Source organism: Nilaparvata lugens, chromosome 1, assembly GCF_014356525.2.
Source record: "Nilaparvata lugens isolate BPH chromosome 1, ASM1435652v1, whole genome shotgun sequence".
Taxonomy (NCBI): Eukaryota; Metazoa; Arthropoda; class Insecta; order Hemiptera; family Delphacidae; genus Nilaparvata; species Nilaparvata lugens.
In genome coordinates, this window is record NC_052504.1 from 53,920,763 (window position 1) to 53,936,498 (window position 15,736).

Here is a 15,736-nt window from a genome sequence, read left to right on the forward strand (position 1 = left end):
AGTTTTGATATGTTTACCTTACTACCCTAAACAGAACTGCGAGGTAAAAAATTCTCTCCCCAACTTTTCCCTCTATAACCTTTCCATGACTGGACTATTCATAAACTTTCATAGATCTATTGTTGGAGATTTTGCTGAATTGTTTCGTTTTAGAAAATCGATGTATCCTGATACCCATGCATCCTGTACTTCATGGTATTTCATTTTTTCTACTTAATAATTGTCTCTCATATGCATAAGCATACACAATTCTAGTTAGTAGGCTACTAGAATCCAATTTCAACCTAGGATTAAAGATTGGAAACGTTGGTTAAATTGATTCATTACATGGAAAAAGTTCAACTCTACTCTTCCATCGAATTAGAGTCATAATTTCAACATTAAACATGAATAAGGAATAATTCTAGTATTTTCTATAATTCTATTCGAGCTGCATACCAGTTATATATAATAAAAACCCTCTCCTTGCTACCAAAAAGGCTGCCACGAAAACTAGCGCAAAAATTGTTTGAGCAGGAAGTAGGATAATAGTTGTGGAAAGAGCAGGCAGAAAAATATAACATTGAATTGACAAGATGGAAGAAAGAGTGCAGAATGTACCGAGGGAAAGATTGAATACTATCAATGAGTGTATGAAAAATGAGTGTAGAGAGAAATGGTGAGAAAGAGCAAGGCAATGCGTAAATTATGATGTCCACTTGCTTTTGAACCCAATCACCGAGCACAATAATAAACTTTAATAGGAGCTTATCTCCCCCGTAGTGAGAAATCGAAAATTTTGATATCAAGGAGAAGACTATTGTACTTGAATAGTAGTGTGGGATGAGAAAGAGATTAAAATATATGTCTGTTTTGCAATAGGAGAGAGAGGAAAGATATAATGCAGTTTATCGGAAGGTGTCCTGTACTAGCAGAAATAAGAGGAGTCATCTAGGGCTAGGAGATAGAGAGCTATCAGAAGATCTCGTGTGGCAGTATTATTTTAAATGGTACTGATTGGAGGGCGCTAATAGGTTTTGTGAGGAGTGCTTGGGCATACAGAAAAATGGAATGTAATATACAGGAAAATAATAATTGATGATTTTACTGTCTTTCCTTCTGCATATGATGAAATCAGTAATTGTATTGTGTGATTCTTTTCACAATTCAATTTTAAATCAATACTGCAAATTTTAAATAAAAATAGATAGAATAGCTCATCTTGGCAGACGACCAACAGGTCATGTCATAAAATATATATCTAAGTAATTATCAAATAATTATTATTGATTGTAATGTCATGTTTTTCTTGTAACAATGAACATATTTTTACTCTATAATGATTTTATACTACAGTTTATGGGTGATAGCCCAATAGCCCATTCACCAATCATTCACACAGACGTTGTACTTTTTCTGAAATTTATATATAAAGTATCTCTTCAAAACAGTATATAATGCGGATAACTCTGGAGTGAAAAGCAACATGATAGACTATATTAATTTGTGATTTTTTACTCTGTTAATCATATTGCTAGATTTGAAAAGTTAGATTGTATCTTAGGAAAGGATATTTGAATTTTGGCAATGAAATATTTTTGATAGATTCATATTCACTTGACATTCCACATTCTGGATTAATGATTGCGGCAACTCAACTGTCCATTAATCAACAGCTTTCCAAATCAAGTACAACATCGAATCAATATATCCGCTATTAATTAAATTGAGTGCACTCAAAGCCGTGTGTCTTCAAGATGACAGGTCACTCATCAGTGATGGGAGAAGCAAACCTTCTTCAACCAATCACGTCTTTTTGTAATCAATGGTTTCAATTAGAACAAATGTCTAGAACATTTTCAAAATCTGAATTGGAGTTTGAATCTTCCCAACTAATAGAGTTCATCAAATAAAAGGAGAATACAATGCAGTATATTTATGTATTGAAGGGAATGCATTCTATTTATCCAAGAGATAAATTTGGTTGGGAAACAGTGGGTTTAACTTATACAATTACGTACTATATATCCAATAATTGAATCAAGAGGAGCCTATATGAATTCAATCGGAATTGAAACGGAAATGAATTAGAAATATTATTAAATTTTACATTCGTTATTATTATTATTATTATGTTAAATACGGTAATGATCATTCCTCCAACTGGCCGCGCACAAATTCAGTCTGAATGTGAGAATCATCCTCAGCATAAGAACAGCATACCAACATGACCTGGATCTGTTTCAGTGGATAACAGAATGTGCTAATTATCTTGAAAAACGTATTGTGATTTTCACTTTAAATTGCTGACAGTTTTAGAAGAATTTCACTGCAAAGAAGAGAAATGCATGTATTTGGAGGATCATGTGGAGTATACAATATAATTTGCAGGTGTAAAACAGTATAAGTATATCATTGAATGAATGCTCGGTACGTAAACTGGGAGTCGAAAAGGACAATTTTCAAACCCTCAACATCTGTAATCGATGATGAAAATTTGAGTTCAGTCAACTCTAGAAGGCTGCGAGTGCGAGAGAGATCATACAATATCGGCTGATGAGACTAGTCTAAAAATATTTTAATAGTTGTTCATATTTGTGGCATCCAGAGCGACCCACGCTATTTGCGAACAGCCTTGAAGGCAGACAGGTTTGACCGTGCGCGATACGATGATTACGATGATGGGAAGCTAGAATGAATGTCCGATCATTGTTCGAACCACAACCCTGACCTGAGATCACGCCAGGAGGATTCGCTAACCCTGTTCCCAGCAGTGCTTCTAGTTGCCATCGTGAATGACAATGATATCACTGCGCTGCGTTCACACCAACACGTCATCAGCTTCCATCTGGTTTCATTTTGCACTGTCAGTATTCCTCAAGAATAAATGAATGCTCCCTATTCAATCAATGCTGTCAGTTGGAAGTGAATCTCACAGTAGTGCAATTGATCCAAGGTCGGCGGAGATTTCCGATTATCGAGAGCGCGCCGGCAACACTCCGGCGTGTCAGTATCAGTGCAAGTAATCAGTGATAAATCTGCTCCATGATATTTACGATTTTCCAATCAACCTGCTGCTCCCACAGCTACTGAGCCTCCTGTTCTTCTAGTCTCGAATTAAAGGTGGCTCCTATCACAAGTCTTGCAGTTGCAGATCATTAGATATGCGATTCCGCAATTATTATGCTAACCTCTCAGGTATTGGAGAATGGAGTACCTGTCTCCTCTCAATCAAACCAAAGAATTGAGACTACATCAGTACTTCTCAGGGGATCACCTTTAGAAAGGAGAGCACCAACTGAAAGTACCTATTAATTTGAATAAGAAAATCAATTAGTAAGATAATCATGAAACTGATTGATTAATTTATTTTCAAAAGCTAGACAGATTTTATTATGTGAATGTCAATCCGTGTTACTGTGGTACTAATAGGTTCTAATCTCCAACGTATTTGCTTATGGGAGAAGATAGGACGTTTTGTTCCGCTTCAAGGGAGCTGAATTGGAGGAAAATTTTCAATTTTCTCACGGAATAAAATAGAATGTATAGTTCCGTTTTAAAGGGAGCTTGAAAGTAATAATCTTACTGCAGTTATTTGTATTACATAAAGTGCCTAATGAAGATGCAGAGAGTTACTTTTCAAAAATATTAATTACACTACCAAGTGATCAACTGCAGCCTGTCCTGTATCATTGTATAGAGCTAACAACGAAAATATCAAATTTATAATACTGATGGTTCAAGAAGTCATCCATTACACAGAGTCACTTTACTACTCGAAACAAGATTTTCAAACAAATCAAACTCTGTTTGAACACGATTTTCTCCATATTCATTTATAATCTGAATTATACATTTTCTAAAAACTTTTTGAGCCGAATTTCATGTTATCAAGAGTTCAGAATAATTTCTAATGTGAATCATTTCTGTATATTTTATCTAATCCTATATTATTCAAGGATAAGGTATTTACGGATAAGGTGTTTGAGGCACCTTGATAACTGGAATTTCTATCATTTACGGATTCAATTTTGGAATTTAGACTGCATATTATAATTTGGAACGCTTCAGAACGATGTATAATTTCAAATCCTATGAGCAGCTCATGCGTGAAATGAAAACTTGGCTACCTTGGATGAGAATAGGCACTTCTCTTCTCTGGCTGCTAATCCAGGCTTGTTATGCGATTCACAAGGTGTGAAAATATTTTTGACAGCTGACAATTAACACGTCTTCTCTCCTGACTAGTTGCAAATTACCATTCGTAATCTCAACTCTTTCATTTGAGAGGTTGGAATGAAAAGGTTATCGTTCCATTAGCCAATGCGAATAGTATCCATTACGTTCCTCGCCCTCATCCAATTTGTGTCCTTGATTATTGATGCTGATATTTCTCAAGGATTGCGGATCACTTTTTATCTAAATATAGCAATGATTTGAAAGAAATTCAAATTCATCAGCTTATTGGGAGCTCGATCAATTATTGGGATGGTGAATTATTTGATTAGATTGGAATTTTTCGTTATTGATATGATTATAAGTGCTAATCCAGCACTCAATTGGCTTCTAAGGAAAATCTATTTATTCTGTATTATTTAAATTGAATTATTGAAAGCATAAAGTCCTTCAAACATATTTATTGATCAATATCACATTTCGTTAATGTCTATGACATTTCAGATAAAGGTAAGCTATGTGTTCGAAACTCAAACTATTAACTACTATTCCTCGATACTAGCACATAAAGGACAAAGGATCCTTCTGTGATATCTGTGATATCTGTGAATCTGTGATACTATCCATACTGAAGTCTGATTCTATAATGACCAAATTTTTGAATAGCGAAAACATTATTCTTTCACTCTGAATTTTTCTATTTAGTTGATTGAAGTGCTATAGTTGATTATGAATTATTTTTCTAGAGTACAAACAATTATGAATTATGACCTGTTCAATAGATACTGCATGGCTATCATAATTATAATGGTTTGTTAAATCGTTATGTTTTGTTATTGGAAATGTTCTTTTTTAATTAGTAGAAACAAAAAACGATTGAATAAAAATACACTCACGTGAGGTCTCATCCATACTATTGGCTGGAATGGAGGCTTTTTATGCCTGTAGAGTGATCGCGGTACTGGTGGGAAATCTATGTCTTCGAAAAGTGCACCCCTTTCACGGCACGCTCGGCGAAGCGCCTGGTAGTTGGCGGTTTTGGCTGCTCTTGGCCTCTCCACAGTCCAGTACCTACAAAGTAGGAGAACCAAAAATCAGAAAAATCAAATCCCCCCTCCCAAAACCATTACATCTTCAATCGAGCGTGATAACGTTTTGAAAGAGATTCTGGGAATACAACTATATTTATGTTTTTCTCCATTTTCTATGTTCCAGTTTATTCTCACTTATAATAATTCCAGATTCATCCTTTGAAAGATGAGCTATAACTGAATCTCAAGAAAGATAACAAACAAATCAAAACTGTCAAGGCGATGTAGACGCCTTTCAGACGATGTAGTACCAGACAGGACATGACAGTAAGTTCAAGAATGTCAAAACAATACAACGGTCAATCTCATTAGAATGTGAATTCTTCAGGTGATTTAAAAATCATGTATTGTGAAAGAGATAACCATAGTTTAGATATGCAATCATTCATTATCTGAATCTATATCTTGGATTTCTGAAGTACAGAATTATATAAAATAAAATAAGAATGAATAAATGTTTTATTGTAGCAGCAAAAGTGAACATCAAATGCATTACAACGTCAAATGGTAACAAAAGTAGACAAATAGAAAATAAATAGAACTATTAAATAAAAAAGTCACAATCGCACACAGGTAAATCATTATAACTAATTCTACACCAAGAAATTTTTCTTGGTGTAGAATATCAATATAGCAATAATATCTCAATATAGCAATATCTCAATATAGCAATCAAGTAATAAGGCTATTCCACTTCAAGATTTATTTCAAATAATTCATCTATCGTATAAATACAATATTCCTGACAAAATTGGTTTCATTTATTTTTAAATTTTCCAATCTCTAGGTTCCTGATTGAAGGAGGTAAAAAATTATATGATTTTATCGCTGTATAGATGAATGTTTTTTGAGTCCTGGTGTAATTGAACCTGATTAAACTCAAAGTAGCCCTATTCCTTGTTCCATATGAGTGATATGAACCCAAAGCATCATATAAATGGATATTTTCTTTTATATATAGTAAGCTTTGAAAGATAAACAGTGCAGGAACCGTCATCACACCAAGACGAACAAGCCCCTCTCTACAATGAGCTCGGGAAGGGAGTCCACGAATTAGTCTAATGCATGTATTTTGCATCCTCAGTAGCCTTACATTAGAAAATTTATGACCCCAGAGTAAGGTACCTCGACTCTATATTCAATTGATATTATGAATGATTTGAGCCTGTATTATAAATCAAATTGATTCCTTGATTTATCCATTATAGCTATCATCTTCATTTCCTCTACCTTTGTTCGAGAGTCGACCTTGAGAGTTATAGTGAATTTTGATTATTTGAATTAATAAGAAATTCCTGAATTTGTTGGATTCAATAATGCATCTTGTTCTGTTCCATTGAAATTTAAGGATCACTAAACTGGTGAAAACAATGATTTCTAATTATTGTATATATTTGTTTATAAATCTAGTCTATTCGAGTTTTTTTTTAGGTTTTTTCTAATATGATAAATATCATTCATTGAGAAAACAACAGCATTAACGTTTAAGATTAGAATGCAATGTTTATTTTCAGAATCCATTCACTTTCTAACAAGAGAATGGAGACATCAGACATCTAAACAATGAAGATATCGGAGAGCGACACTGGTGACAGGAAGAAACAACGTAAAAAGTAGTCTCTGGAAGTGCACGCTCGAGTAGCCACAATGAAAAATGCATGGAGAAGAAGAAACAAATGATAAGATTTTTGACATAAGATCTCCACAGTGCAACAAGAAAGCATCTCATTTGGAGAAGGGAAACTGTAGCTATTGTGTGTGTTCTCTGTGACACACTGAACTACTATCATCCTGTTGCCGCTTCCTTCCGGTATGAGGAGATATATGTGGCTGGCTTCTTGTTTCAATGCAATTCGCATGAATTATGCAAGAAAGCGGTGCGGCTCCCAATGCTTGCCTCTTCCAACTCAGCAGCCATTGTCTCAAGTGAGCCTGTGTTGTATATGGAGCGGGTTCACTGTAGGCCTACCTACTCTTCACTTTTATAGGGACACTTCTGTGAGAGTGTTACCTGTTTCACTCAGTGGCATTTATGAATCAATGTTGTTGATCTAGTCTAGTTTACTGGTATCAATTATAATTAAAGGTCCTTCTTGTTGATTCACTCATTTTGCGTTCAGCATTTTGAATTATCAACATCAACATTTTAACGTTCCCAAATGTTACTTTCTGATACGGATGAATCCATCTAGTCACTACAACTCTGCACCCCAAGTCAGTTACACACTCGTGAGCTTTTGGATGTTCGGTTTTTTTATTATCGTATGTTTGATTTTTTGCCGTCCCCATGAATTCTCCAGATTAAACAGAACTTGGGTTACACATGAACAATGAACACATCATCTGTTTGCCAAGTTATGTTCAATCTCATAGAATTTATACGGACGGTAATAAATCTTACGATCAAAAATTGATGAGTGTGTGACTAGACTTATTATATTTCAGGCTCTCTTATACGAACGTGTTGTTCGCCTCACTCTACCTGGAGAGAATTAAGTAGGATTGCGCTATTGAATACAGGAGTGCCAACAGGGGAAGCGAAGATATTATATCCACTATTTTACACGGAAAAGCGGCTCTGGGTTTATTAGCAGAAATCCTTCAATAGAGCATTACCAAAAGGTTTTGATTGTTAATGGAAATCTTTATTCACTTTTTCAAATAGACAGGTTTGTAGAAAACTGAATCTTTTACTATATTTTGGTTGGGAATGAAGAATATGCATAGAGAGAGGGCTAGCAAAGCTTAAAAGAAATCTCTCATCTAATTTAACTGTCTGATATAACTGCCCATCCGCATCATTGAAATGCAATGAAATTATTATCAAACAAATCCATTATTCTTCGAATAATAATAATAATAGTAATAATAAGAGTCAAAGAAGTGATAAAAAATACACGGAAACATTTTCAAATCATGCGAAATAGCTTACAGGTAGTGATAGGTTGATTTGTCCTGAAATAATAAATTTCAAATGAGATGAAGAATAGGGAAATCATTTATCAACACAATAGAAAAGAGGATCCAGATATGATGAGTGGATTTCTCATACCAGACAATCTGGTTTCGAAAAATCGTAATTTCATTCCATTCTGGTACTTGATCTGCTCCACTATTCGAAAAGTATACGGATCAATCTGTGCCAACTTTGATCTGTTACCGCATCAATTGAACCAGTAATAATGAGTGGAATTACATTAGTTGCAGAGTTGAAGTCCACAGCAGTCGGCTTCATCTCTCACGTTCAGAAAAGTCGTGCAGATCTATTTAGGAGTAAGGCGGCCGACCATCAATTGCAAATGGCTTTTAGAAATAATTTCCTACCGATCATGATCTTCATTGCTTTTCAATTTGATGAAATTGCACGCTGAACCTCTATTCCCGAACGCAGAAACAGATCTACAACGAACGTGATAGCTGTGGCTTCTAGTGTTTCATCTGTAAAATTGCACACTCATGATGTGCAGAAATCCGAAGATTTTCCAGATCAAATGATTATTCTGATCTAGTATGCCGAGGGTGGTAGGGGGGTTGGTAATATCGGTGATTCTCTGCAATGAAAATTCTATTATCAAGAAACATTGTAAAGGGACGTACAGAAGAACTTGATGAAATTGTACTGTGAACAAAATCATTACAGATGATTGCTGGATGAACACTCATCTTGAACTGAAGTAATATTTCAGAAAGTAGAATTGAGTCTGAAAACAGGGATAAAAGTTGTTCTTCCAACGATAATAATAATTGAATGATTAGTTGCAGTGATCTGAGATTCTCGCACATTGAACATCAAAATAATGTGAAAATAAAACAAGTTGAGAGAAATTGGAGAGAATGAAGTTCGAAAGAGAGAGTTAAGTATAGAAATGCGAGTTGAATTAAAAATTGTATGATGAATATACTATAGAGGCCTGCCTAACAATTGATTGGGAGCTACCACCTCGTAATGCAAGAAATATATTGTATATTGTTTATTCCTCTGACTCATGTTCAAACTGTTATAAAATGAGAAATCGACGTTTTATAATAAAATCTTAGTGGAGATTTAGTTCAATTGACGATAAGAAGATAGATTATCGGTATTTTCAATTCTAATTTTTGTGATCGATTGCTTTTAGCTTAAGATTTAATCATCAGCCTATATTTTGTATAATTTATTTGTTGAATCTCACAATGTTTAGTGATAGTTCCAAGTGAATGTGATTTTAAATTATATTTCATCTTCATCTTATAGCATCATAGCATGCCAAATTATTAACATTCTGTCCAATTACTAGTTTTCTGGGAAAATTTCAGATCATGATCATCATTCATCATTATCGAGATAGTGGTGATAAAGAATCAGAGCTTTGGAGCTACGGAGCAATCTAGAATCGTAGAAATAGGTTATTTGATTGAGATTGTATTAACGCACAAGTAGCCAGATATATCTCACGCTGAAGTGGAGAGTGGAAAGAACTATTGGATGATGATGATGATGATGATGATGATAATAATACACAAATCCAGTCTTTTCCGCACCAATGTGAGAGGAACAATCTCTTTTTTGATTGTTGTTTGCTGGAGAAAAGCGATGAAGATCATGACCTTAGCCATAACTTGTGTTGGAGAATAAAGGCGGAACAATGGAGCAAGTGGAGCAACACTTTTCCGGATGCTCCGAGCAAAACGGTTACGCGTCGGCGTGGAATTTAATTTGTTCTAACATTAGCAATGCAGATCGGACATCAGAGCGAAAAGTGGCTCAATTAAAAGCAACAATTTCAAGTTCCGATTCTAAATCAAGGACTCGTGTTCCTGTAGCAGAGATTATTTTTCTAATTGGTTCATAAAGACACTGTAATAGGCCGTGAATTTCCAAAGCAGTGAATTCAGATGGGATGGAAATGTTAATTATTCAAATTATACTCGGTCCAGATCATAATTATGTAAGATTCAGTTAACTCAAACGTGTCAAGGAGTGATTTAGGTAGACTACGCATAATATTGTTGATGACCAGGCTTATTATATATAGTATACTATAATTCAATGAGAAGAATATTTATATTTCTAGAAAAGTTTCAAACAGAGGAATTATATTATTGCAGATATAGGGAAACGGTCAGATACGTTGATGCTGCATTCTTCTTAGACACGAAATTAAGTCAAAGTTAATTGATTTGTTAACTAGGTATACATAGTATTTTTCTTTAATCCTTTCTAATCTGGTAAATTTAAACTTTTACCGCATCAATTGAACCAGTAATAATGAGTGGAATTACATTAGTTGCAGAGTTGAAGTCCACAGCAGTCGGCTTCATCTCTCACGTTCAGAAAAGTCGTGCAGATCTATTTAGGAGTAAGGCGGCCGACCATCAATTGCAAATGGCTTTTAGAAATAATTTCCTACCGATCATGATCTTCATTGCTTTTCAATTTGATGAAATTGCACGCTGAACCTCTATTCCCGAACGCAGAAACAGATCTACAACGAACGTGATAGCTGTGGCTTCTAGTGTTTCATCTGTAAAATTGCACACTCATGATGTGCAGAAATCCGAAGATTTTCCAGATCAAATGATTATTCTGATCTAGTATGCCGAGGGTGGTAGGGGGGTTGGTAATATCGGTGATTCTCTGCAATGAAAATTCTATTATCAAGAAACATTGTAAAGGGACGTACAGAAGAACTTGATGAAATTGTACTGTGAACAAAATCATTACAGATGATTGCTGGATGAACACTCATCTTGAACTGAAGTAATATTTCAGAAAGTAGAATTGAGTCTGAAAACAGGGATAAAAGTTGTTCTTCCAACGATAATAATAATTGAATGATTAGTTGCAGTGATCTGAGATTCTCGCACATTGAACATCAAAATAATGTGAAAATAAAACAAGTTGAGAGAAATTGGAGAGAATGAAGTTCGAAAGAGAGAGTTAAGTATAGAAATGCGAGTTGAATTAAAAATTGTATGATGAATATACTATAGAGGCCTGCCTAACAATTGATTGGGAGCTACCACCTCGTAATGCAAGAAATATATTGTATATTGTTTATTCCTCTGACTCATGTTCAAACTGTTATAAAATGAGAAATCGACGTTTTATAATAAAATCTTAGTGGAGATTTAGTTCAATTGACGATAAGAAGATAGATTATCGGTATTTTCAATTCTAATTTTTGTGATCGATTGCTTTTAGCTTAAGATTTAATCATCAGCCTATATTTTGTATAATTTATTTGTTGAATCTCACAATGTTTAGTGATAGTTCCAAGTGAATGTGATTTTAAATTATATTTCATCTTCATCTTATAGCATCATAGCATGCCAAATTGTTAACATTCTGTCCAATTACTAGTTTTCAGGGAAAATTTCAGATCATGATCATCATTCATCATTATCGAGATAGTGGTGATAAAGAATCAGAGCTTTGGAGCTACGGAGCAATCTAGAATCGTAGAAATAGGTTATTTGATTGAGATTGTATTAATGCACAAGTAGCCAGATATATCTCACGCTGAAGTGGAGAGTGGAAAGAACTATTGGATGATGATGATGATGATGATAATAATACACAAATCCAGTCTTTTCCGCACCAATGTGAGAGGAACAATCTCTTTTTTGATTGTTGTTTGCTGGAGAAAAGCGATGAAGATCATGACCTTAGCCATAACTTGTGTTGGAGAATAAAGGCGGAACAATGGAGCAAGTGGAGCAACACTTTTCCGGATGCTCCGAGCAAAACGGTTACGCGTCGGCGTGGAATTTAATTTGTTCTAACATTAGCAATGCAGATCGGACATCAGAGCGAAAAGTGGCTCAATTAAAAGCAACAATTTCAAGTTCCGATTCTAAATCAAGGACTCGTGTTCCTGTAGCAAAGATTATTTTTCTAATTGGTTCATAAAGACACTGTAATAGGCCGTGAATTTCCAAAGCAGTGAATTCAGATGGGATGGAAATGTTAATTATTCAAATTATACTCGGTCCAGATCATAATTATGTAAGATTCAGTTAACTCAAACGTGTCAAGGAGTGATTTAGGTAGACTACGCATAATATTGTTGATGACCAGGCTTATTATATATAGTATACTATAATTCAATGAGAAGAATATTTATATTTCTAGAAAAGTTTCAAACAGAGGAATTATATTATTGCAGATATAGGGAAACGGTCAGATACGTTGATGCTGCATTCTTCTTAGACACGAAATTAAGTCAAAGTTAATTGATTTGTTAACTAGGTATACATAGTATTTTTCTTTAATCCTTTCTAATCTGGTAAATTTAAACTTTTATATTTGAAAAATATCTAGATATTTTTATAATATCGAGAATAATATTGATCCCAGATATTTCTTTCAACGGGATAAATGATGGAATCTTAAATTGAGTGAAAATAGATTCAATTCTTGTAATTCATCATACCCGCGTTGGGTGGATTGGATTGGATTATAACGGTGATTCGTATCTGGCTATTTTTATAATATAGCGGTGTCTCTAATTGAATCTCCACAAGAGATGTAGCCTACATCTCTATTTGGGACAGTTTTGAAATAGTTCTGAAGTCCAGTCGGAGTGCAGCTAATTGACGTTCTGGGAAATGGCATCCTGCTGATAATTCCATTCTAGTGGCAGTCGTGTGTTCTTTCGCTCACTCCGCCAATCATCTGTTCTTCCTCTTCTACGGCAGAAATAATGATCGCAGCTTCCGTCAAATCCTCCTGTCCTGTTCGTGCAACTTTTCCTCTTAGTAAGTTCTGTAATCAAAGTTGCAGCGTTCAAAGTTCAATATTCGGCTGGAGTTAACATTCGTTTTTATCAAATATTCTAGTGAGAAAAATTTTTTTTTTCAAATCAAGGACAAAATCGATATGATTAACAGAGCTTATAGGTGAATGAGTTCTATTCAGTATTAATAATCGTTTGGCCGTAGTGTCATAGCTAGTAATTCTGCAACTCTAGCATCTAATAAATCCTTTAGAGTTCATAATATATAATAATATTAATAACATTGACTTTTGGATCATAACTCTTACTCTGGTATTGATCTCATTGTGTTTCACCACCTTTGAAGATTCTCCATAACTTGAGCAGTGTAATTTTCAATCGAGAACATATAAGAGCAGTTTGAACATCAGTTTAGAACAGTTGTAGGAGAAATCTACTGTTAATTGCATTTTTTCATCATATATACTTGTGTTTCACTCACCCTCACTCATTCTTCCTGTGATTTATCACATTCCTATCCTTTTTTTCTTCACTCCACTTTTTGCTATTTACCAAAGTAGTGATAGATTACTACCAATTCTCAGTGAATTAAAAGAGTCGTTTAGTAAAAAAATTATCACTAATCCGATTTACTTTATCCTTCACAAATTAATCCCGTTCAAGGACACTCTGAACAGCATGAGCTTCATCAAGAACTAGTTTTTCGGACAGATACCACATGAATTCGGAAAAGGCGTGAGAATCTGCAAAGCATTTTGCATCCTTTGGAAAACAATATATATACCAGTGAATTGGTTTGAGAGCTATCAAGGATAAAATCGACTTTGGGAAGAGATTTACTAATATTTCATGCGTAAAAAATAATTTTGTCATGATTTTTTCCCTTTATGGTGTTCAAGTAATATAGAACTTGGAGCTTGGACGAAAGCTTTTGTCCATTTCTTACATTCCATATCTCCAGACTACATGTTTAGTGTTTCACCTTTGGTTCATAAAATGAATCAGTCTGTATCTGTAAAAGCAGAACCAAAAAGTATATGATGAGATTAGGAGCCTTTTGGAATTTTCCGATTCCTCCTGTATTGTTGTACTATGTTGTTCTGGAATACTTCCCATTGTATCAATCATCATTGAATTAAGATGGTGAGCTACATTCAATTGTAATTTAAATCAGTTCTGAAGTTATACGAGAAAGAGTAGAGATATTATTGGAATATAAGAAGCGCGTAGGGTACCAAAGGTAGCAGTTGATAGTGAAAGATAGGTATTTACAGGTTGCAGGCCGTCGTCGTTTGTCATAACTGTATTCGAGATTTAGAAAGGTGAATGATAAAAAATAATGACAAGTGCCGGAGCGCTGTAGAAAAAGATAAGAAGAAGAAGAAGAAAAAGAAAAGGAGTAGGAGGAGGAGTTGGTGTTGTGGGAGGAGTAGGAGGAGGAGGTGGATGAGAAGGAGAAGGAAGAGGAGGCTGACGACTCCTGGCAGTCTGGTGGATCCGAGATGATGGCGACAGTGCAGATGCACTCCCAGGCAGTGTGAGTCCCGTTGGTCCGGCGAGAAAGACGAGAAGCCGGTCAAAGACAAAGAGGAAGTAGTGTGTGACCGGGTGGGCAACGCGTTCACTTTCTGCTCAACCGAGTCTCATCCCTCCCAGTGCACATTCATTGCCCAACTCATTATCTGATAAATATGATAGATGATTTGAGAATGTGCAAGTGATGGTCAAATGCGTCATAAAAACTTAACTGGAGCTTGTAAACGAGAGAGATGAGTGTTGTTCCTCAAAATAAGATTCTTTATATTAGCGAAAAACGAACAAATAGATGTAGAATAGATAAGAGCCCAGATAAAATAAGGTCCCCGTTATAACTTATCTATTATGAAAATTCTTGAACGTTCTCCTATACTGTATCCTCAAAGGTACACTCTGAAGACCCATAATCACGTAAGTGATGAAAAAAAAACTATTGAAAGTCCAAGCATCTCCATTGGAAATCGAAAGTGTTCCAGCTTATTTTCCTATTGGGTCTTACAAAAAGTGGAACAGAAGATGTAAATCACAGAGTATCATTTGATTAACGGTACATGAACTCTGAAGAGAAAGGCTTTTCTTAATTGGCCATGTGGTTATCGACAAAATGACCACCCAATATGTAGCTGTTCTGCTTTTACTATTAGGCACAACCCAATTTGTGGGTAGAGGCCAGAAATTAAGGCGTTAATCATTTGGCTGGACTGAAACATTTGCTAGATGCAGTTGTTATTAATTCGAAAATAATGTATGAGAAGATGCAGCCAAGTAACGCAGCGTGTCTGAATAGTTATTCTAAATCATAATTCTATAGTGCTCCCCGGCTAATAGTCTAATTAGAGCAGTTGGAATAATTATTCAATTGCTGCCGAATAAAACAGTTCGACTGGATAGATGATTTCAACCATCAATGTTCATAATTGTAGTGGGACTTTTTATATACTTTTTATATATTTAACATATTTACAGCATGTAAGAAATTAATAGTAAAGCTACAGGAATACTTCCATTTGAAAATAAAATTTAACCTTAATGGAGCATTGTAGTTAATATTAAGATCATACAAGTATCAAGTGAATAAATCCTCTCAGATGGTTCATGATACAGTTTAGGTTGTTGAAAGAGTGATGCACTACAGAAAACTCAAATAGAAGGCAGTGATATTAGCAAGTTTGCATAGTTTATCAATAAGATGATAGTTTTGGGTGAAAACCTCTTGTTTCTATGGAACAATTGTGT

At 34.9% G+C, this 15,736-nt stretch overlaps 1 protein-coding gene across 1 annotated transcript in view; it reads right to left on the minus strand.

Annotated features, from left to right (window-relative positions):
- LOC111047666 (calpain-1 catalytic subunit) overlaps positions 1–15,736 on the minus strand; it is a 187,084-nt gene that overhangs the window by 48,107 nt on the left and 123,241 nt on the right. Inside the window, exons 3-4 of the mRNA XM_039431316.1 lie at positions 5,052–5,226; positions 3,641–3,681 (exon numbers count right to left, since the gene is read on the minus strand). Coding sequence (XP_039287250.1) covers positions 3,641–3,681; positions 5,052–5,226 — 216 coding nt within the window. The remainder of the gene's footprint in view (positions 1–3,640; positions 3,682–5,051; positions 5,227–15,736) is intronic.